This window comes from Camelina sativa, chromosome 10 (assembly GCF_030686135.1).
Source record: "Camelina sativa cultivar CO46 ecotype springtype chromosome 10, ASM3068613v1".
NCBI classification, from domain to species: Eukaryota; Viridiplantae; Streptophyta; class Magnoliopsida; order Brassicales; family Brassicaceae; genus Camelina; species Camelina sativa.
This window is the reverse complement of record NC_141889.1, coordinates 3507230-3529634: the sequence shown is the minus strand read 5'-3', so window position 1 is coordinate 3529634 and position 22405 is coordinate 3507230. Positions and strand designations below refer to the sequence as shown.

The 22405-nt window shown below is 34.4% G+C and overlaps 3 protein-coding genes and 1 long non-coding RNA gene across 4 annotated transcripts; 2 read left to right on the top strand and 2 right to left on the bottom strand.

Moving 5' to 3' along the window:
• Positions 1-2283: 2283 nt before the first annotated feature.
• Positions 2284-2983, top strand: LOC147935771 (uncharacterized). The gene is made up of 2 exons (XR_015569165.1): positions 2284-2498; positions 2611-2983. It is a non-coding gene; the product is annotated as an uncharacterized LOC147935771 (long non-coding RNA).
• A 3886-nt stretch (positions 2984-6869) lies between these two features.
• LOC104720013 (uncharacterized) lies at positions 6870-9534 on the bottom strand. The gene is made up of 3 exons (XM_087470274.1): positions 9413-9534; positions 9052-9211; positions 6870-7331 (listed from the first exon to the last, which is right to left on the bottom strand). The coding sequence occupies exons 1-3, from the start codon at positions 9532-9534 to the stop codon at positions 7032-7034; spliced, it is 582 nt and encodes a 193-aa protein (XP_087326400.1). The 3' UTR covers positions 6870-7031.
• A 198-nt stretch (positions 9535-9732) lies between these two features.
• On the bottom strand, positions 9733-13513 carry LOC147935770 (uncharacterized). Its single transcript, XM_087470650.1, has 9 exons — positions 13206-13513; positions 12971-13107; positions 12480-12718; positions 12200-12403; positions 12017-12109; positions 11836-11937; positions 11463-11756; positions 11300-11377; positions 9733-9983 (listed from the first exon to the last, which is right to left on the bottom strand). Exons 2-9 carry the CDS (start codon positions 13092-13094, stop codon positions 9870-9872), a joined length of 1248 nt encoding a protein of 415 aa, XP_087326776.1. The 5' UTR covers positions 13095-13107; positions 13206-13513; the 3' UTR covers positions 9733-9869.
• A 2710-nt stretch (positions 13514-16223) lies between these two features.
• Positions 16224-22395, top strand: LOC104716922 (transcriptional corepressor LEUNIG). The gene is made up of 18 exons (XM_010434399.2): positions 16224-16699; positions 17495-17592; positions 17707-17816; positions 18065-18574; positions 18672-18757; positions 18887-18965; positions 19046-19121; positions 19236-19285; positions 19376-19687; positions 19862-20086; positions 20216-20461; positions 20550-20667; positions 20774-20883; positions 20959-21108; positions 21197-21352; positions 21454-21570; positions 21667-21873; positions 21978-22395. The coding sequence occupies exons 1-18, from the start codon at positions 16668-16670 to the stop codon at positions 22119-22121; spliced, it is 2826 nt and encodes a 941-aa protein (XP_010432701.1). The 5' UTR covers positions 16224-16667; the 3' UTR covers positions 22122-22395.
• The last annotated feature ends 10 nt before the right edge of the window (positions 22396-22405 follow it).

Below are 22405 nucleotides of genomic sequence, written 5' to 3'. Positions count from 1 at the left end.
ATCTGGCCAGAAAAAAAGAACTGAAGATGGAATCAAAATTTTCCTTTTGCACGTATAAGAGAGTTTGTTTTTATTCAAAGAAAATTTGTAGTAACAAAACCTTAAGTCAGATATAAGAAATACGATAATCAGAGATATTAACAAGAACTGATTTTGTAGTATATCATTATTGTGAAACTAATAAACAGAAATTATTATAATTAATTAAGCATGTAAAAATAGTTCTTCAAAAAAGACCAGTGAGTAAAGTACAATGGTTTTCATATATATACCTAGTGAATATATTTTAATTGCATGTTCCTCACCGTTTAATTTCAATATGTGTCAAAATTTGGCTACTCTTCTATATATATGTTCTTTTTCGTTTGGCTTATTAGTATACATCGAGCAATTTCTGAATTTCTATAGGTAATTAGTAGGGGATCAAACTAATAGACAAATAAAAGAGAGTAAAGTTTCCAATATTTTTAGGATTTCGTAGATGCACATATATATAAGTGATAAGTATACGTCTACAGTTGTCTGTTGCTATCACTACAAGAAAACATGCAGTTTGAGACTACAGTTTATGACTCTTTTTTTGGTCACAAATAATTGTAACGTTTTTGGGACGAATTTATAACTAATAGAAGACTACATAAACGATGGTTGCAAAACAGTCCCAAAATTACTACAAACAGTTGTAGTCTCCAAATCGTCTCATATTTGTGACTATTATAAGACTATTATAAGACTATATCATTGTAATCCTAAAATAATCGTAAATTGTGACGAATTAGAGACGCTTTTTATGGTCGGGAGTTTCAGTCACAAAAGTAGTCCCAAATTTGCTACTTATTTGTGACTTTAGGTATTTTCTTTATATCAATTTTTTACTCATTAATTTAAGAAATATTTTTTATAATTCTACGAGTGATTGCCGAATCATATATTTTTTCTTTTTCTTTTTGGAGGCTTTAATTTTTTTTTGTTTGTCTCACAAAATAGTGTCGCAAAACGGTCACATTTTGAGACTATTTTGTTAATTATTTGTGACTATTTTGTGATTACTTTGCTACTAACACCTGAGATTGTGACGAATTTGCTTCTTTTTACTAACTTCTAATAATTGTTTATGTATATTCAACAATAAAGAATTATAAAATTTGTGAATGTATTTATTTCTACATTGGTATGAATCACTCTAGACAATGAATCATCATTATATCAAAAAGAAATATAATTTCAAATGTTTAGGAAAAAATATTTGCAACTTACATAACATGTATAAGTATTACATGTGATTTCTATATCTTGTTTGTGATTGTTTTGTAATTTCTAACTTTACTTACTATATCAAGTTTTTACTTATTACACTCATAGATAGTAGTTATAATTCTTAATATGAGTGCTTGTAAAATCATTTGCAAAATTTTGTGGCCCTTAAACTTAAAATTTGATATGTATAAGTTTGTGATTCATAGAATAAGGTCACAAAACAGTTACACTTTGCGACTATTGTACTAATACGGTCACATATTTGCGACTAGTTTGCCACCACTTTGCTACTAACACATGAGATTGTGACGAATTTGCTACTTTTTACCAAGGCCTAACGAATTTATTTATATATTCAACAATAAAGAATTGTAAAATATGTTAAGTTATTTGTTTCTACATAGATATGAACTATTTTAGACACTCAATCATTCTAATACCCAAAACACTTTAATTTCCAATGTTTAGAAAATATATTTGCAACTTACATATATAACATGTATAAGTGTTACATGTGATTTTTATGTAATATTTGTGATTTTTATGTAATTTCTAATTACATTGAGAATTCTAATCTGAGTTGTAAAATCATTTGTAAATCTTTGTGGCCCTTCAACTTAAAATTTTATATGTATAATAAGTTTGGACTATAAGTGCTTTTGAATGCTTGTTACCAATTTTTGCTAGTCATTTTTTATTTTAATCATAATTATAAAACTCGAATAATGTAACTCTTATATATATATATATATATATATATATATTAAAAACAGAAATCCATCACTTTAAAAAAAACCAAAATGTTTTCTTTATAAATCTAATTGAAATCTAATAGATCAAAATTTAAATCTAAATCAATTCTAATACTTTATAAATCCATACCCCCAATATCTAAATTATAACATAAAATGAAATCAAATTACCAAAATTTATCAAAGAAAAAAGGGGAAAATTTCTCATTGGCTATTCTTAAATGGCAAAGATTGTCATTAGTTTATTATCCACCATTGATGAAGTCAATCCAACGGACAGAAATCATCTTCTTTTCTCCTTCCCTTCTACTCATCGTGTCTTTCCCTTTCTTTCTAAAGAAAATCAATTTTTGTTTTCTCTCTTTTCCTCATCTTCTCTCTTTGTCGCCTTCTCCTCTGAAGATACCAAAGGAGCAGAGTTAAACGTGGTTTCTATACCGGCCGTCGGATCTAATACAGCAACCGCGTCAGTGTAGACGGTGGAAACAAGTTTGTCTCTTTTTCTCTCTCCGTTCTTAATCTGTTTCTGAACCCATCGTTGCTGAGAATAGATCTGGAGAAATTCTATGTGTTTTAATTATTTATTTGATTTGTACTTTAGGTCTCAACCACAGATCTGAAGAATCAGTGTCAACAACGACTTCAGAGGTGTTGAATCTGAAGACCCTATTGTCAACGACGACGTCAGAGGTGGTGGATCTGAAGATCCCAGTGTCAACGATGTCGGAGATGATGGTGGTTGCTCGCACCGTTTACCACCACCACTACATTTCGAATCTTCTGCCAGTTCACCATCAATACATCTCGATTTCTGCACAGTCGCATCTCTGGCACTCCGGTCGCCGCCACCGTTTTGTTCTCCGTCGCTGTAATAATACATCTCCGGCAGTTGCCAATCTATAGATATAGTTATATAGATATATTGTATATATATAATGAATTTACGAAAGAAATAAAAACTACTTTTAATTTCATTTTCTTGTATAAATTTTTATATTTTTTTTTACTTTTTTTTATGTAGTTTGTCGCAAAAGGGTCAGGAATATATGACTACATATTGATCTTAATGTAGTCGCAAATTTAAGACATAAAATGAGGTCACATAGTGGTCAGTATTTTGTGACTATATCGGGACCAATAAATTTTGCGACCAAATTTTAACGACTATTCAAAACAGTCACAAAATAGTCATATATAGTGCATTTGCGACCATTTTAGGACGATTTTTGGAGTCCCAAACAGCTTGTTTTCTTGTAGTGTATAGAAATTATAGGGATATAATAGTGATGTAAGATTAAGGTATGGACCACGAGGGGAGTTAGATTCGAGATAAATACTCATGATCCGATGAACCGTACCTTCCCTATTGCATACTTAAGTTGGCATGCACTTGTACTAATCAATACACTGCATATATATAGATGCATGGGGATTTGCCATGCAAAGAAACAAATGCACTTCTCTTACTCACGTATCATATGTAGCCATATATGTGAAACTTGTGAAAACGTGTGAGTCAAAATTTGAAATTAGTATTTATGTCATTATATGTACATATGATGACAAAAGCAAAGCTTTCATCAGAATAGACTTGTCGTGTCCTCTGCCATTCAGCATGCTCCGTCTAAATTTACTCTTAGATTGCTATATGCTCGTTTTTTCTTGGTGATCGTTCAATGACCAACAATACTAGATTCAATTTTATTTCGAAGTTTTAAAATGTTCAAAATCATCATTCAATTTTGACTATAATTATGCAATTTGATTACAATATAATGATTAAAATGAATAAACGACTTAATTTTAGGCAGTTCCAGTAATTTTTAGTAAACTCAACCCAGCGCTAGTTTAAAGAGATTTATACAAGGTTTCATCGTTCTCTTATGTCATGTTAATACATCTAAATACTTGTAGTTAAGTTGTAAAACTGAAGCTTTTTTTTTTTTTTTTTTTTTTTTTTGGCAACCAGTTGTAAAACTGAAGCTTAAAACTCAAGCTCACGCTTGCCTTGGTGCTTTGTACAGAGTTGTACTTTCCCAAATATCATATATAGCGTTTGCCACAAGTGGCTACAAGGTTTCAGCTTGTTATTCTTAGTTTTGTAGAGTATTAGGAAATGGATATAACTAGAATCAGGAGAAAGTTTTATGTGAATGTATACCTCATTGAATTTGATGCACTGTGTCCAAACAAAAAGAAGTATTGAAATATTTTAAACAACAAATTTGGTGTTTTTGTAGAAATGCCCATCAACTTAAAACTAAAATAATGTTTTTTTGGTCAAACAAACTAAAATAAAGTAAGTGGCCAAAAAGGAAAAAGAAAAAATATTGGTCTTAATCTCTTGCTAATGTATTATCTTAATCAACCCCTGAAAGGCTGAAACACATACAGTAATACAATTAGTTCTGTCATTTATCGTACGTCGTTCAAATTTCCACGGAAAACCCATGTCTAAATAGGGCTTAATTGTCTTCATGGCCCAACTATCTTTCTCCTTGAGTTTTTCTGTGATTGTGAGTCTACCTTAGACCATCCACAATGGTGTGGGACTTTTTTTGGTCCCCCACATTTAATACTAATATTTTGAGGGTTTCTTATTTTTAGTAGGAGCATTGGTGTGTATTTGGGTTTGGTCCCCCAAATAAAATAATATTATTTTGAAAGTTTAAAGATTAATTATTTAAAGAAAGAAAATACAAAAACATACAATTTAGAAATTAATAACATTAAAAATATAACATAAAAACATCAAAACCAAAACAAACATTTTATTCAACTCATAGAAATTTTAAAATCAAACTTCATTATCCGGAAGATGTCCAAAGTTTGTCCAAATATGCTCAATCAAATCATGTTTTAGTTGATCATGAGCTTGTTTATCCCGAAGTCTTGTTTGACGAGTAATCGTACTGCTGATATTTGAACCCACACCGGCGGCACCAACGGTAAATGTTTGATCCACATGTTCTCCGTGTTGAAATTCAGAAATAATGTTTCGGTAACTGTATGTATGTCGTTCGTCTTCGACAATCATATTATGGAGTATTATGCATGATCTTATTACATTTGCCATTTTGTTTTTATCCCATAAACGAGACGGATTTTTAATAACGGCGAATCTAGCTTGCAAGACTCCAAAGGCACGCTCAACATCTTTCCTAACAGCTTCTTGTTTTTTAGAAAAGAGAGATTTTTTCCTACCTTGTGGAAGTCGGATTGATTGAATAAAAGTTGCCCAATTTGGATAAATACCATCAGTGAGATAGTACGCCAAGTTGTACTCCCTTCCGTTGACAACAAAGTTGACTTCCGGAGCTTGACCGGTTATTATGTCATCAAAAACATTAGATCGATCAAGAATATTAAGATCGTTCATAGTACCTGGAGCTCCAAAAAAGGCATGCCATATCCAGAGGTCATACGAAGCTACTGCTTCCAACACAATTGTAGGTTTTCCGGTTGACCGTGAATACATGCCTTTCCAAGCCGTGGGACAATTCTTCCACCCCCAATGCATACAGTCAATGCTACCAATCATCCCGGGAAATCCACGCTGTTCATTCTGAAAGAGTAGTCTTTGTAGATCCTCCTGTGTAGGACGTCTTAAGTATTCATCTCCAAACACTTGGATGATGCCGGCGGTAAATTCGTGCAAACATTCTCGAGCTGTCGAAGCACCAATTCGGACATACTCGTCAACACTGTCAGACGAAGTACCATATGCCAATTGACGAATTGCTGCAGTACATTTTTGTATAGGTGAAAGACCAGCACGTCCGGTTGCATCCTGGCTTTGGCGGAAATATTGGATTTCGGTAGAGAGACGTTGCACAATTCGCATGAACAGTGGCTTGTGCATGCGAAACCGTTGCCGGAATAAATATTCTGGATATGTGGGAGTGTCACTAAAATAATCATTCCAAAGATTATTGTGGCCTTCTTCCCGGTTTCGCTCGATAAAAATCCTTTCTTGTGGCTGGTTTGGTTCGGGGATATTTTGGGAGACATCATAAATATTTTCTAAATAAGCATCAAAATGATCACTATCATCTGCTTGGTAGTGATAGTGATCATCATCTCCATGGTAATGATAATGGTTTGAAGATGATCCCATTTCAAGAGAAAGGAAAAGAAATGAAGAAATGACTTTGTATTAAAGAGAGAAGAAGAGAATGGAAGTTAAAGGAAGAGAGCGAGAGTATTTTGTTGCTTTGATCTTATTTGATGAAATGAGTTGCTACTTTGGTTATGAAGAAAGGAAGATAAAGAAATGACTTGTGTTGTTGGTTTGGTCGTGTTTGGTGTGAGTTATCATATATATAGTGGAGTTCCAGTTTGTAACCCGTGAGAGACCAAAACAAAAGAACATACATGATTACACCAACAACAAGTACCCGTGACAGAGACCAACACGTCCGTAGTCAAAATACATGTAATACCCGTGAGAGACCAAAACAAAACAACATACATGATAAGAAAACAACAAGTACCCGTGTAAATCATTACACCAACATGAACAAAATACATGTGAAAATGATGATTACACCTACAACCAGCAAATCAGTAAATTTTCTTAACTTATTTTCCTTACATATCTCATTAACTACATTCTCCAACCTTACCAGACTCTGCTTCATCCATACGAATCAATGCATCTAGCTCTCTATCCGCAGTGTCCTCTGAGTACTTATCAGCCAGATCAGATGAAGAAGGCTGGGAATAGCTATAGTCGTGGCCCATGTCTTACGTAACCTGAAGATAAACAAGAAGAAGCAGATTAGACTTAGTACAACAATACACAATCTGATTAAGTTAGTTTATACAATAGCCGAGTTACTAGAAATTACAATAGCCGAGTACTAAAATAGACTTATATTAATTTAGATTGAAACAAGAAATACACAACTGAGCAAGAAATACTTAAACAGGAAATACAAATCAAACAACCAGGGAATACAAATCAAATACATAAGCCGAGTACTAAGCAAGAAAAACAAACAACAAACACATTCTATAATATCAGAAATACTGGGACACTATCTTGTTCATGATGATTTCTTCACTCGCACTCAAGGGTTCTTTTTTGGCTAGGAGAGTGTCTAGGATGGCCAGCTTCTGTAGTTTCTCCTTTTCAGCTAATTCCTCTTTCTTGACATCCCACATGCTCTTATACTCAGCAAGAGTCTTCACGTTTGTGGACTGAGCATTGTTCCTCTTCGCCTTGGCAGCCTTGATCCCTTCTGGCCTCTTCTCAGACTCCTCAACACTGCAGCTTGATGACTGCGAACCTTCACCAGCTTGTTTCCTCTTTGTTGCAGGCTGAGCTGGGGTCGTGTTAATAGTGTTAAGGGATAGAAATTTCTGCTCAAACCTTAAACGAAACCAACAATGTTCAAGGTTGAATCTCTTGTTATGGGCAGCGAAGTAGATATCATGTGCATTCTTCATGATATCATTTTCAGAATGACCAGAGCTGTTCTGTCTCTCCGCAGCTGCGAATGCGGCACAGAACTTGTTAGTATGGTCATTTATCTTGTGCCAACGCTGCTTGCAATGTGTCACCAGCATCTGTTCCCCACCGTTTCTAGCGTGAGGAGTGTCACAATAGTATTTTTGAATCCTGCTCCAGAAGCTTCCTCCCTTTTGTTGATTTGCAACGATGGGATCTTTTGAAGTGTTGAGCCATGCGGAGATCAAGACTTCATCATCAGCAGGTGTCCATGTCTTTCTCTCCTTGCGCTCTTTTGGTGTTTCTTGCGAGCTGTGAGGAGAAGGTTGGGAGCTGTGAGGAGAAGGTTGGGAGCTGTGAGGAGAAGGTTGTGAGCTCTGTCCAGAAGGTGGATAACTTTCCCAATGAAAGTTATCATTTAAACCACCTTCTTCTTGACTGTTAAGCAAGTTGAAGTAAGAAGAAGACTGAAAGAAGGGATTATTAGAATCCATAGGAAGAAACGGATAAGGAAGAGAAGGAATGCGAGGAGAAGAGAAGATAAGAGCAGAGAAGAGAAGCGGGTATAGAAGATGATCAATGCGAAGAGAAGAGAAGAGAAAAGCAGAGATTAGAAGCGGGTATAGAAGAGAAGGAATGCGAAGATAAGAGATGCGAGTATAAAAGAGAAGTGAATATCATTTACAAGTGAGAAAGGGAAGATAAATGAAAGAGATTTATGGTTTAAAACCTTACTTGCAATAACTATCAAAACTTAAAGACCAAACAACAAATGTCTAATCACAATTTATGACAAGTACACATTACAACTACCAAATTAAACAAGAAACTATGAACAAACAACACTAAAATTAAATACAACCAACTACACAACAATGCTACCAATTTATTACAAGTAAACATTACAACTACCAAATGAGAAACCTAAAAAAAAACACAACCATACGAATCAATGCGAGACATCATACGAATGACATTGTTAAAAAAATTTATCCAAAAATCATACGAATGACAATGACTATCTTAATCAACCAAAAGTTGTATCAAAATCAATGTCAAAAACATTTTACCAACCATACCAATGACACAACAATCACCAAATTGAAAACCTTGATAAAAAAAAATTTAACCTATCTCAATGTTAAAAAAATAGACCGAGACACAAAGATGATGATCCTTTAACATTTAAGAAAAAAAAACCAAAGTTTAACGATACTCAATGTTTTAAAAAAATTTTGACCAAGACACAAACATGTTTATAAGATCAACAACTACAGCAAAGGACAAACGACACAGACACAACTCGATCTTCACACAGAGACATAACGATCCATCGAACAAATGAAAAAAACAAAAAAAACACCAAAGAAACATAACCTAAATCATTTACCCTAATTCAATATCCCTAAATCAATAACCCTAATTCAATAACCCCAATTAATTAACCCTAATTGAATAACCCTAATTCAATTACCCTAATTCGCAAACCCTAATTATCTAACCCTAATTCGATAATCCCAAATCCCTAACCCTAATTCGATAATCGGCGCCAATCAAGGTTAAATCTCATGTAGTGGGAAGAAGACTAACCTTATTTAGACGGATATCATCGGGAGAGAAGCTCGAACCGCCGGACAAGCTTCGGGTGACAGGGACAGATCGCTTCGGGAGAGAAGATCGAACCGCTGGACGTCTTAGGTATTGAAGATCGGACCGGCTTCGGATGCGACAGAAGATCGGCTTCGTTAATCTGGCAAGATTTTCCGGTGAAAAGAACAGAACGTCGTGGAGGATCGAATCGCCTTCGTGGTCGCCGTCAAGAGGGAGAAGAAAGAACTCGGGATGATTTTGTCTCCCGAATACATTTTTTTTAGACCTAGCTTATTCGAGAACAAATCACACGGCTACACGTGGCGAAGAGGACGGTAAAAAAACGTCCCCAAATAAGAACCGTTTTTCAGATATTGGGCTTTTTTCATTTAAATTTAAATCCAATAAATATTGGGGACGGGCCAAATCCACGCCATTGTGGATGGTCTTAGCATCGACGTTTTTTGGTAACGTCAGCAACATTACATCCAATCTAAGCATATAATATTCATATTAATTAATAGCATCCTCAGCAACACATATGAACTATTTCAAGTTTTTAAGTGATTCAAGAACATTATATATATAAGTCATGCATGTAAGTAAACTTTTTAATCAATTAATGAATATATATATATATATATATATATATATATATATATATATTTGGTTGAAACTCTCTTGGGATAACAGAGTAGGCTTTTATACAAATACTTCTCACTGCAAACTTGTACAGGCAGGAAAATTACAAATTATATATTCCGAGACAAATCTGTTTGAATGTAATAAAATATGAAGGTTTTAATAAAAGCCTGTAATTACATGCACAAGTGCACAACAAAGATCTTGACGACCGCAAAGTTTGAGAAATTTTGGTTGACCGCTAGTCCATGTCTGACAGCTTTCATTGTTTGTAGCCTTGTAGCCTGTAGCTGTAAGGGTCATCATGAGAACAGGAATTTGACTTATTGAACAAAGTCTTGATATTTCTCCTACAAATGCAACCTCTAAAAAATCATGTCGATCACTCATTTACCTTATTGAATTGGTGTTATGCAAAAGCCCTTTTTTTTATGGATTTGAGATTTAATGTTGGGCCGTGGTTATATGAGTTTTTTTTTTGGGTCGATGGATCATTGTACGTCATTCGTTTTGTTAATGTCGGAGAAGATTGAAGTTTTTTGTTTTTTTTTCCAGTAACAAAGAATTCCGTAGTAAATAAAATCTCAAGAAGGATCTAAGAAAATCTCAAGAAATATCTTGCACACACACCACTATCTCATGAATTTGTATACTACTACTAATAATAATAATAATCCTTGGTTATGTCTTGTATTAGTAAAAAAGAAGCACATATATTTACTTTTTTTTTTTTCTTTTAGGATTTTAAAACTCTTTGTTTTCTTATGAATCTTTAGAAATCCTCAACTCACTACAAAAAAACAGGTATGTTATATCATTTATTTTGTATTTTTGCATTACTTATAAATAATACAAAAGAATTTTACATCACTTATAGAAATGATACTCACATTGCTGATGCAAATAATTAACATCAATTTATTATCAACTGATGCAAAACTTTTTTTTTGTATCGGTTGTTATAATTGATAGTAATAATGTGTCAATTACCAATAAATGATACTACGTTTTCTATCAATTTGAAAAAGTGATGTTACTATTAGTGTCAGTTGTAATAATTGATGTCAATTATTTATATCACTTCTAAATAAATGATGTTAAATTTATATCACTTATGAATAAGTGATGTCAATTTTTTATATCACTTACCAATAACTGATGTTAAACTTAGTATCAATTTTGAAAAATGATTTAATAGTTGTATCATTTACAATAACCGATTTAATATTTGTATCATTTCAACTATCTGATTTAAAATTATTACCATCACTTGTATATAATTGATATGAAATTTACATTAGTTTAAATAATTGATTCTAAAAATTATATCGCTTCTTGAAAGCGACTAAAAAAATAGTTTTCAAATAATTTATAAATTGATTTTTATTTAAAATATTAATTATTTGAAAATCAATTCAATATGAAATAATTAATAAAATAAAAACAAGAATGAAATTACTAATTAAAGTACTGGAAAGCAAATTACAGAAATCATCCTAATAAGTTTTCCAAATGCATAAAAAACAAAATAAACCAAAGTTGCTAAGAAATTTGGATAAACTTCTGTGTTGACTATGAAATGAATACTTACGTAAATACCATTTACCTGGGGATTAGGTACATTTGATATGTTTAGCAATGCTGGATTAGGTATGTTAGCAAAAGCTGTTGCCCATACAGTTGCCTGGATGTTTAGTTTAATTAGTATATTAGTTTTATATAATCAATTTACAATAAAATAATTCAGCTTATTAAATTGTGTATATTACCTGTTCACCGGTTGAAGTACCAAGTATTTGTTGGATGAATGTACTCATTGCCTTTACCTGAGTTCCTAACTCTTTCACTTTTCCCTTCAGCTGAACAACCATTTCAGAATTTTCTACATCTGCTCTAGCCACATTTGAGCGTTTTCCTAATTTTGAAGGTGTGGGTCCACGACCAACACAACGTACTCGTCCTGGACGCTCTGGACCAAACACTTGAGCATATTCATCATCTAGACTAACTGTAACATTAGTCGTGACTTGCGGATTTTGAATCAACAGTGTTGTAAGTGCTTCCTAAAAGGAAAAGGTGATAAATATCAAACATAATTAATTATAGTGATAAACAATCAATATTGATATTAAAAAAACTAACCGCATGTGTCTTCGCCTCCTCACATACAAAGCTTCCATCAGGTTTTGTACGAGACTCGATAAAAAACTCTGCTCGACTTGGTGTTTTTCCAGTTTTGATTTTCTTCATTAAAGATACATGCATAAATAATATAGAATATCAGTATAAGAAACTAATGTTTTGTCAAAACTAAATTACTCACAATCTCATTTCTTCTCCTTGGAAAGCTCTTCCTTCCACATAAGTGAGGCATGGTATTGTGTTTTTGGCTCTTTATATTCCGTTCTTGCATTTTCTGAAAGCTCACATATTAGAAGAAAAATAGTTGCATTGGATGTAAAGACATTCAACTACATGTAGATACTTAACACAAAAAAAACTATACCTTCCACTTCTCATCAAATCTCGTCCGAACAAATTGACCCCACTGAAGTTCAGGAATTTTGTCGGGTCGATTCAGCAACGTTTCATTCAAAGTATCTTTTTTGTGTTCTTTCCAAAGCCGACGTTTGACATCCTTGCATCTGCTACCTAGTGCACCCATCACATATTCTTTTCTAATCACAGGATCATCAAATCTGAATTTGGACTGCAACGACAAACCATAAAACTTGCTATCAAACCAATTTATTGTCTTGTAATGATGAATATGAACTAGATTTTACCTGAATTGTGTTCCATGCCGTATCTTTTATATAAGAATTAACACACCTCCAGTCGCTGTAGTTAATGGGTATCAAATTTGCATCATGACTTAATTGACCTAACCATGATCCAAGTAAACCTCCAGAATCTCCAATTGGCTGACCGCTATCTTCGTCGAAATGCACTATCACTTTAGTGCCTTGTAACTTCCATACATCTTTCGATGTCAACATTTTTCCTTCTATGTTTCCATCAGTATCTTGTTGATGATACATATATATATATGAAAAATTGATCAGTATAATTAACATATAAGGAACAAATATACATGTACATATATAAACACTGATCGCTTAAACAATATATAATTGAACTGATTCAGTATCAAAAACAAAAGAGTGTATCCAATGCTATATTACGTTACGTATCATCATCGTAAATCAGTTTAAAAACAGTTTTAAGAACAGTTCAATCAGAAAATGACTTTCAATAATATAACTCAAACAATTACCTATGATCTGTATCTTCCATTTGAAGCTTTTACATTCTGGAGCAAGGGGAGGAGGGATGCTGTAATCTGCTTCCAACTGTGATAAATCATCAGGTCTTTGTGTCTCTGAATCCATAAAATCCATGATCGATCTTAAACTAAGAAAAAAACAAATAAAGTAGTTAGCAATGCCAAAATATGTATGATACAAAAATTCACAAAACTAACTTCAAATATTAAATCCAATACACGTTACCTTGTATCTGAGATTGCTCTCTAGCAGTTTCTCCTCAAGCAAGAGATTTGTTTATAGGCGATATCTTTTTCTTTTGACGGCATCATAAGGATTTCTTTAAAAACCCTAAATTTTTATAGTTTATTTGTGATTAATATTTATGGAAAACAATTAGATGGCGCTGGAGACAGAAAAGCTAAGCGGGAACTGAAATTTTTTGATAAAATTCACTAAACCAATTAGTTGGCGCTGAATAATAAACCTGCAGTTTTTTTCTTTTTTATTTTCCTAAAAATTTCCAAGTCTAGTTAATTTTCCTGACAATTTTCAAGTCGAGTCTAGTCTGGTTAAGTCTCTTTTAAGTCAAGTCTAGGCCTCTTAGTCAAGTCTGGTTAAGTCTAAGTCCTTTTAGTCAAGTCTAGTTAAGTCCTTAAGTCAAGTCTGGTTAGTCCTTAAGTCAAGTCAAAGTCAAGATACTTGCAGTCTCGTTACGTTACATCTCGTTAGTCAAGTACTTGTCGTTGTGTTTAGCAACTCTATCAAGACTTTATGTGTATATTTAATTATTCTTTGCAAGTGAATGTCTGCAAGTTTAACACTAAATTAGACATTAGGTGGAGTAAGTCATGACAGAAATTAGAAAGGCTTTATATAAAGTAGGCTTCATATATGCTTTGGGAATTGCAGGTTCTGGAAATTGCAGGCTGCAACTGCATGTTACAAATTCTGATTTTTTTCCGAAGTAGAAGCTGCAAGAGACACAAGTGCAGGAATGCAAAGATGTCCCAAGATGTCAAAAAAAAACAATAATCAATAACAGTAAAACAAAGCAAATCAGAGATCCTACTCAAATTCAGTTGTGCAAAACGCTAAAATAAAATGAAGTCTGGTTAAGTCTAGGGCCTCTTAGTCAAGTCTGGTTAAGTCTAAGTCCTTTTACTCAAGTCTGGTTAAATTCTTAAGTCATGTCTGGTTAAGTCCTTAAGTCAAGTCTAGTTAAGTCTAGGGCCTCTTAGTAGTCTGGTTAAGTCTCTTAAGTCAAGTCTTGTTTTATGTTTAAGGCATTGAATTTGATTTTGAGAAACCTGCAGTTTTTGAGAAACCTGCAGTTTTTGAAAAACTTTGAGAAATCTGCAGTTTTTGCTCACATATATCCAGTTTATGTAAAATATTATTTTGCAAATCAAAGTACGATACTTGCAGTCTCTTTACGTTACATCTCGTTAGTCAAGTACTTGTTGTTGTGTTTAGCTACCCTATCAAGACTTTATACAAGCTGCAAGAGAGATCAGAGATCAGAGATTTTTTTCCAAAGTAGAAGCTGCAAGAGATTCAAAGTTCAGATTCATCATCATCAACATCACCCATATCATATAAGTCTCTAGGCTGAACATGAACTGCGATATTCAATTCTACCTCAAAAGGATCTTTCACATAATATACCATTCTTGCTTCAGACGCCAACACATATGGCTCATCTTCTTCATTATCCCCACTGTGTAACAAGCGTGAAAAATTTACCATATGATAACCATATGCGTCTATTTTGTATCCTCGTTCCGTACGAGTGTCAGCCCACTTGCACTTTATTTAAAATTACTTCATTTAATTTTGTGATACAAAATAAATGATATAACATACCTGTTTTTTTGTAGTGACTGTAGCCTAAAAAGACTTGTAATGACACTAAATCACTAGTTAACGCCACATGCTCTGTTTTCTATTAAGCTTCTTAATTTTTTTTTAATTGATAAAACGATTTAACAAAAATAATGGAGTTTTAGGAATAACAAACGAGGCATACATATAATTGGAGAAGATTTACACCGGAAAAAAGATAGTATTAATTGGGTGTCAATCAAGGCCTAAACTGATTATAAAAAAGTTATTTTTGTCATAATAAAAAAGCAAAAGTACCGTACTTTGGACAAAGGCGTGCTACCTCACGTAAATATTACATCTCTATGAGGGCTGTTTAGTCTTTGCACAGTGAAAAAGCTGAAAAACCTCATACGCTAAAATCTCTATAAATTAATAAACATTATAAATTAATAATTTTTGCCACTATATGAAGAAAATTCGATAAAATAATAATTTTTCTGAAATTCTCATATAAAATATTGTCTTAATAATATCATAAATTAATAATCATGTAAATTTATATATATATATAATGTATACGAAGAAAAAAAATATAATACATGTTTCTCCTAAAGCTCATATTTACAAAACAACTATTATGTTGTATTTTCAAACTATAATGATATAAAATATTTTGTAACATGTCATAAATATAGCTACATTTTTTTTTAAATTTTAAATTTTTAGATATCCATCATTTACATTTTGATAGTTTGATTGACTGTTAAAATACAACAATCTATATTATTATTCATAAATTTAATTTTATATATGTCAGGTGTATAAGTGAATTTGTCTATTGTATTTGTAATTTATTGTTAATAATGTTTTCTAAACATTACAAATTCAATTCCAATACCATAAAATTTTGAATATCCGAAATTATTATTAAAATTGTCTCAATTCATAATTTTTAAAAGTTAAACTATTTAAAATATATCTATAAAATAATAACTATTAATTTACAATATATAATATCACTATAAATTAATAAAATATCTTGGTCCCAATATTATTAATTTATAGAAGTTTTACTGTATATATATATATATATATCTTTTCTTCGAATTCCAGTCCACCCAAAACAAGTAACATGGAAACTACTTTTGTTCTACCATTTTTTTTTTAACTTTTAAAAATCTAATTTGGTCAATAGTTCATTCTTTTTGATGACGTAAAATAAGATAATATACCAAAAAACACGTTTTCTCCATATAAAAATAATAATTATACAAAGTTCATTTATCTGAGATAATCTGTCTTTTTTCTCAAGTAAAAAAAAATCTGTACTTTATTCATTAAAAAAAAATGAAACTCTAATAAATAAAAAATTAATAATTTATTTTAGTCACTAGTTGCTGCTGCTATTAATAAATAACAGAGCTGAGCTACTTACTTACTTCTAAATGCTTTTTTTTTTTTACAGAGATGCTTTCTCCTTTCTCTCGAACTTTCTCTCTCTAAAAACTTGTTTTCTCTCTCTCTCTCTCCTTGTTCTCTACTTTATTGCTCTCTCTCTATTTTTTTTTTAATTTTTAATTTTGAGGGGTTTATTTGGCTTATTCGAAGTGTTAAATCTCGTCAGTTTCTGGGGGTGTTTAGGTGGGGAGGTGAAGAATCATTGAATTTAGGGGTTTCTGCTGTGCAATAATTTTTATTCAGAGGATTCGGAAGAAGAAGTAGAAGAAGAAGCTCTTTTTTTTTTTTTTTTTTTTTTTTTTTTTTAATTTTGTTGTAAGAAGAAGAATATCATTATCAGTTATTACATGGGAGGGAATCTGACATTCTAAAACAACTGTCTCTGTGGGGTTTGTTTTTTCTCCAAGAACAAAAGAGAGAGAGATGTCTCAGACCAACTGGGAAGCTGATAAAATGTGAGCCTTTTTTTCTTTTCCTTCCCCTCTTCGCTTTGATGGGTTTTGATTCTACTCTCTTACTTAGTTCTGCTTTCTACTTTAAAGTCTTAATTTTTTTTTATGGGTATTGTTAGATGTTGGGTGTTTCCAAGTGATTTCTAGGGTTCATATCGTATAAATGCATTTTCTTCTTTTTTTTCTTCTTCTTCTGCTACAGTCGATTCTAGGGTTTGTGGGTTGGCTTATTATTGCCTTTCGGTGCTGTCCTCTTCTTTTGACATTCTTGGTTTGTTTTCCGTTAAGAGGGTTTTGTGTTACTTTGCGGGTTTCTTCTAGTTTCTATTCTCAGAAAGCATCCTTTTTGCTAGATTTTTTTTTTTTTTTTTTTTTTGTGTTGTTGTGGACAACTTTTAGTTTGGTAAGTTTTGCATGTTTTGGCCAAAAGTTTAGTTCTTTGTGTTGTCAGTCACTGTCAACGGGGGAGGGGGCTTGACAATTTCTCTATGTTTGGTTTATCCAATTCTGGTTGACTCTTGCGTCATCAGGTTTATTTTGTTACTGTCCCATATTTACTCTTCTTTTTGCTATGCAAGTGTGTGACTTTCAAAGCTCCATCATGAAAGTTTCCTGATTTTGGTGTCTCTGTTACTAACTGGATGGTTTGTTCCTGGGACATTGTTAAGTTTTTATGCTCCTCTCTGGCGAGTGCCCTTTGTTGAGATTTCTTATGCCCATTCTGATGTGTTGTACACTATTATCTTGTGGTTGTTGTTTATGTTAGTGCTTAAGTTTAAAAGTTTTTGAATGTAACAGGTTGGATGTCTACATCCACGATTATCTGGTTAAAAGAGATTTAAAAGCCACTGCTCAGGCTTTCCAAGCTGAAGGAAAAGTGTCATCAGATCCAGTAGGTAAGAAATCACAATCCTCTTGGACCTTTTTGACTACAACATATAAAGATCCTTTGTGCTGCAACTGTTTTCTTTTTACTACTTAACTTCACATTCTTCTTGCACTGTTTGTAGCTATTGATGCACCTGGCGGATTTCTTTTCGAGTGGTGGTCTGTCTTCTGGGATATATTTATTGCTAGGACCAATGAGAAGCATTCCGAGGTTGCCGCATCTTACATCGAGGTCTCTTTCTTTGTTACCCAGACCATTAGTGATTATATATCCGTAAAATAGCTGTGATAATCACTGTAATTAGTGATATGGAGTTGCTCATCTTGATTGTTTACAGTTAATAGCTATTCTCTCTTGTCCTTTGTGTTTCAAAAGAAGATTTAGAAGCTCTATATGTATGTTTAGAAATGTTTTCTCCAATTAGTATGCTAAAAAAGATTGACTAGGCTGGAAAATTTTCTGTGTTGTTTTGTTTACAGACGCAAATGATCAAAGCGCGAGAACAGCAATTGCAGCAATCTCACCACCCACAGGTTTCACAGCAGCAGCAGCAACAACAGCAGCAGCAGCAACAACAGCAGCAGCAAATACAAATGCAACAACTCTTGTTACAACAACGTGCACAACAACAGCAACAGCAGCAGCAGCAGCAACAACAACATCATCATCAGCAACAGCAGCAGCAGCAGCAACAACAACAACAACAACAACAACAACAACAACAACATCAAAACCAACCACCTTCTCAACAGCAGCAGCAGCAGCAGCCGGCGCCTCAACACCAACAACAGCCAACATCACAGCAGCAGCCACAGAGAAGAGATGGATCCCACCTTGCAAATGGATCAGCAAATGGCCTTGCTGGTAACAACAGTGACCCAGTTATGAGGCAAAATCCTGGGTCTGGTAGTTCTTTAGCAAGCAAGGCATATGAGGAGAGGGTTAAAATGCCAACTCAGAGGGAATCCTTAGATGAAGCTGCTATGAAGGTTAGTTTAGGCTAGGCATGAGTTTGAAATTCCATTTATTCTTTTTGTCGCACCTTAGTTCATCAAATGGTATAATTCAAAATTTCTATGGCTACAGAGATTTGGGGACAATGTTGGGCAACTGTTGGATCCAAATCATGCATCAATGTTGAAATCTGCTGCAGCTTCCGGACAGCCTGTAGGGTACTGTTCTCACACTTCCACCTTCATTGTTTCCACTTATATCTTCTGCTACCTCGCCTAGTCTTAAAATATGTTGCAACGAAAGTCAGTATCTCTCTTGTTCTAATGCCATTGTCTGGTGAATTACAGGCAAGTCTTACATAGTACAAGTGGTGGTATGTCTCCACAGGTTCAAGCTCGTAATCAGCAACTTTCCGGGTCTGCAGTGGTACGTAATATTGAATCTTTGTTGTGTCTAGTCCTTTGTAGTACTGTTAGTTAATACTTGCTGGGCATGTTTGTGTTTAGGATATAAAAAGTGAGATCAATCCCGTGCTCACTCCCAGAACTGCTGTTCCAGAAGGGTCATTGATCGGAATTCCTGGTATGTTTTCTTTCCTGCGTGTATCATTTCAGTAGGTTATGCGTGTTTAAATGTAGCAAAAGCACTTCAGCTCACAAAAAATTGATTATGATTTATGCTTGTTTTCTATTTCAGGTTCAAATCAAGGCAACAACAACCTTACACTTAAAGGGTGGCCACTCACAGTAAGTTTTACCCATGCCTTTCTATCTGGCTTAAACTCTTTCCTCTTTAAAGAATTTCCTTTTTGACTGCTGCTTTCTTTTCTGATTTAGGGATTTGATCAGCTTCGTTCTGGTCTTCTTCAGCAGCAAAAACCATTTATGCAGTCTCCACAGTCTTTTCACCAACTCAACATGTTGACTCCGCAACATCAGCAGCAGCTCATGCTGGCTCAACAGAATCTGAATTCACAATCTGTCAGTGAGGAGAACAGAAGACTTAAAATGCTATTGAGCAACAGGAGCATGAGCCTTGGAAAGGATGGCCTTGGGAGTTCTGTTGGGGATGTATTACCTAACGTTGGATCGTCTTTACAACCTGGTGGGCCTCTTTTGCCACGTGGAGACACTGACATGCTACTAAAGGTATGCCTTATCTTCCTTTTGCAAATCTTTAGTGGCTGGCTTTAGTGTTCTTTCAAAATTTTGAAACTTTGAATAAACTATTGTTTGATAAAATTGGAGGAAGAGATAGCAATCTCTGCTTGTTTTCAATGGCTGTGACGCTCTAATTTTTTTATAACTGATTATGCTTTGTAGTTAAAGATGGCCCTGTTACAGCAGCAGCAACATCAACAGCAGAGTGGTGGGAATCCACCACAGCCGCAGCAGCAGTCACAGTCACAACCACTTAATCAGCTCCCCCTTTCAAATCCGCAACCACAGAGTTCAAATCACAATATTCATCAACAAGATAAATTGGGAGGTGGTGGTAGTATTACAATGGATGGTAGCATGTCAAATTCTTTTCGAGGAAGTGAACAGGTCTCTTCTTAAATTCTAGTTTGTTTTCCGAGTTCATGTTTCAATGATACCCTGTTGCATAGGTTTTTAGTCTCTGGTAAGTCTGAGGTTGGTTCCTTAACTTTTTTTTTTTTTTGCATTTAATTGAAGGTATTGAAGAATCAGAGTGGGAGGAAAAGAAAACAACCGGTTTCTTCTTCTGGGCCAGCTAATAGTTCAGGAACAGCTAACACTGCAGGACCATCACCAAGCTCAGCACCTTCTACACCTTCAACTCATACTCCTGGAGATGTGATTTCTATGCCTAATCTGCCGCACAGTGGTGGTTCCTCCAAATCAATGATGATGTTTGGTACTGAAGGAACTGGGACCCTTACATCTCCATCAAATCAGTTGGTGGGTTTCCTTAAACTGTTGATGGGAGTGCATAGTGGTTTTCTTGATCAATATGAATTAGTAGCATCAATAATTGGCTATTTTGCAGGCTGATATGGATCGATTTGTGGAAGATGGGTCGCTTGACGACAATGTTGAGTCTTTTTTATCCCAGGAGGATGGTGATCAACGGGATGCCGTTATGCGGTGTATGGATGTTAGCAAAGGTGCGTGTTTTAGCCTCACTCAACATTATTCGATAATAATACAGTGAACTTTCCTTCTGTAATCAAACAGTGTTTCTAAATTACTACAATTACGGCTCTGCACTAGGTTTCACTTTTACTGAAGTGAATTCAGTACGCGCGAGCACAAGCAAAGTTACCTGCTGCCACTTCTCATCGGATGGAAAAATGCTTGCTAGTGCCGGACATGACAAAAAGGTAAGCCATAAATCATCAATAGGTCTTCTGGCGTTCTAAAAAGTATAATGCCTCGTGGCTTGGTTCATCTTGCAGGCTGTATTGTGGCACACAGACAATATGAAGCCAAAGACAACCCTTGAGGAGCACACAGCTATGATAACAGATATCCGTTTTAGTCCAAGCCTGTCTCGCCTTGCAACTTCTTCATTTGACAAAACTGTCAGGGTGTGGGATGCTGATAATGTAAAGTGAAAGTTGATCCGCTATGTTGTTTTATCTCTATGATTTCTGACGTTGTGATCTCTAAAGAGTTTGTGAATCAACTTTGCAGAAAGGTTATTCCCTTCGTACTTTCATGGGACACTCTTCTATGGTTACATCACTTGACTTCCATCCCATCAAGGATGATCTCATATGTTCCTGCGACAATGACAACGAAATAAGGTACTGGAGCATCAATAATGGAAGTTGCACAAGAGTGTACAAGGTAGATTTTTCTTTTCTCTTGAAAGCTGATAGTTCAACATTATTTACCTGCTTTAGTTAGCCAATCCATAACATTGAATTTTACATTTTGTCTTTCCACAGGGTGGTTCCACCCAGATGAGGTTCCAACCCCGTGTTGGAAAGTATCTCGCGGCTTCATCAGCAAATCTTGTCAATGTACTAGATGTCGAAACACAAGCTATTCGACACTCTTTGCAGGTTTAGTGTTCAAACTTTTCTTAATCGATGTTATGGAATAGTTGCTTATTCTGAAATACAGACTCAAAAGAAGGTTTACTAATTCTTCCTGTATAGGGGCATGCTAATCCGATAAACTCGGTTTGCTGGGATCCTTCTGGTGACTTCTTGGCTTCGGTAAGTGAAGATATGGTAAAAGTATGGACGCTGGGTACAGGTAGTGAAGGAGAATGTGTTCATGAGCTAAGCTGCAACGGCAACAAATTCCAGTCTTGTGTTTTCCATCCCGCTTACCCCTCGCTGCTCGTAATTGGCTGCTACCAGGTAAAAAGTTACAGTGACTCTTTTTTAAAAAAGTTGGTGAAAAAACTAATCCAGAAATCCTAACTTAACTCCTAAACTTGTGAAATGTGTGTGTATGTCTGCAGTCATTAGAGCTATGGAACATGTCAGAGAACAAGACGATGACGTTACCAGCTCATGAAGGGCTAATTGCGTCATTGGCTGTTTCAACTGCAACTGGATTGGTTGCATCAGCTAGTCACGACAAGCTAGTGAAGCTGTGGAAGTGATGATGAAACCAATGAAGAGGAAAAGAAAAGTTTGTGTTTAGGTATTATTATATTATTAATCTCAGGGGGGGTATGGTTTTTAACTTGTAGTTCTCTCTCTCTCTCTCTTTCTCTCGGCCATTATCTCGATCTTAAGATAGTTTTTCAGATGTTGAAAAAACAATGTTGTTGTATGATGATCGATCTGACGAAATTGGGATCTTGAGGAATTGTGAAAAACTCTTGTTGTAATCTCTTCTTATTAGTTCCCTCTTTGGCTTAACTTTTTTAGTTACTGACACTCT

Coding starts and splice junctions, on each gene's coding strand:
- LOC104720013 (XM_087470274.1), bottom strand. CDS start 9,534: ATGTTGCTGACGTTACCAAAAAACGTCGATGCTAAGACCATCCACAAT. Junction 9,212..9,412: donor AGCCCAATATCTGAAAAACG/GTTCTTATTTGG, acceptor AAATCTTGCCAG/ATTAACGAAGCCGATCTTCT. Junction 7,332..9,051: donor ATGATATCCGTCTAAATAAG/GTTAGTCTTCTT, acceptor ACCCCAGCTCAG/CCTGCAACAAAGAGGAAACA.
- LOC104716922 (XM_010434399.2), top strand. CDS start 16,668: ATGTCTCAGACCAACTGGGAAGCTGATAAAAT. Junction 17,593..17,706: donor AGTGTCATCAGATCCAGTAG/GTAAGAAATCAC, acceptor CACTGTTTGTAG/CTATTGATGCACCTGGCGGA. Junction 21,109..21,196: donor GGGTGTGGGATGCTGATAAT/GTAAAGTGAAAG, acceptor TCAACTTTGCAG/AAAGGTTATTCCCTTCGTAC.
- LOC147935770 (XM_087470650.1), bottom strand. CDS start 13,094: ATGGATTTTATGGATTCAGAGACACAAAGACCTGATGATTTATCACAG. Junction 12,110..12,199: donor GATTTGATGAGAAGTGGAAG/GTATAGTTTTTT, acceptor GTGAGCTTTCAG/AAAATGCAAGAACGGAATAT. Junction 9,984..11,299: donor CAAATGTACCTAATCCCCAG/GTAAATGGTATT, acceptor TGACCCTTACAG/CTACAGGCTACAAGGCTACA.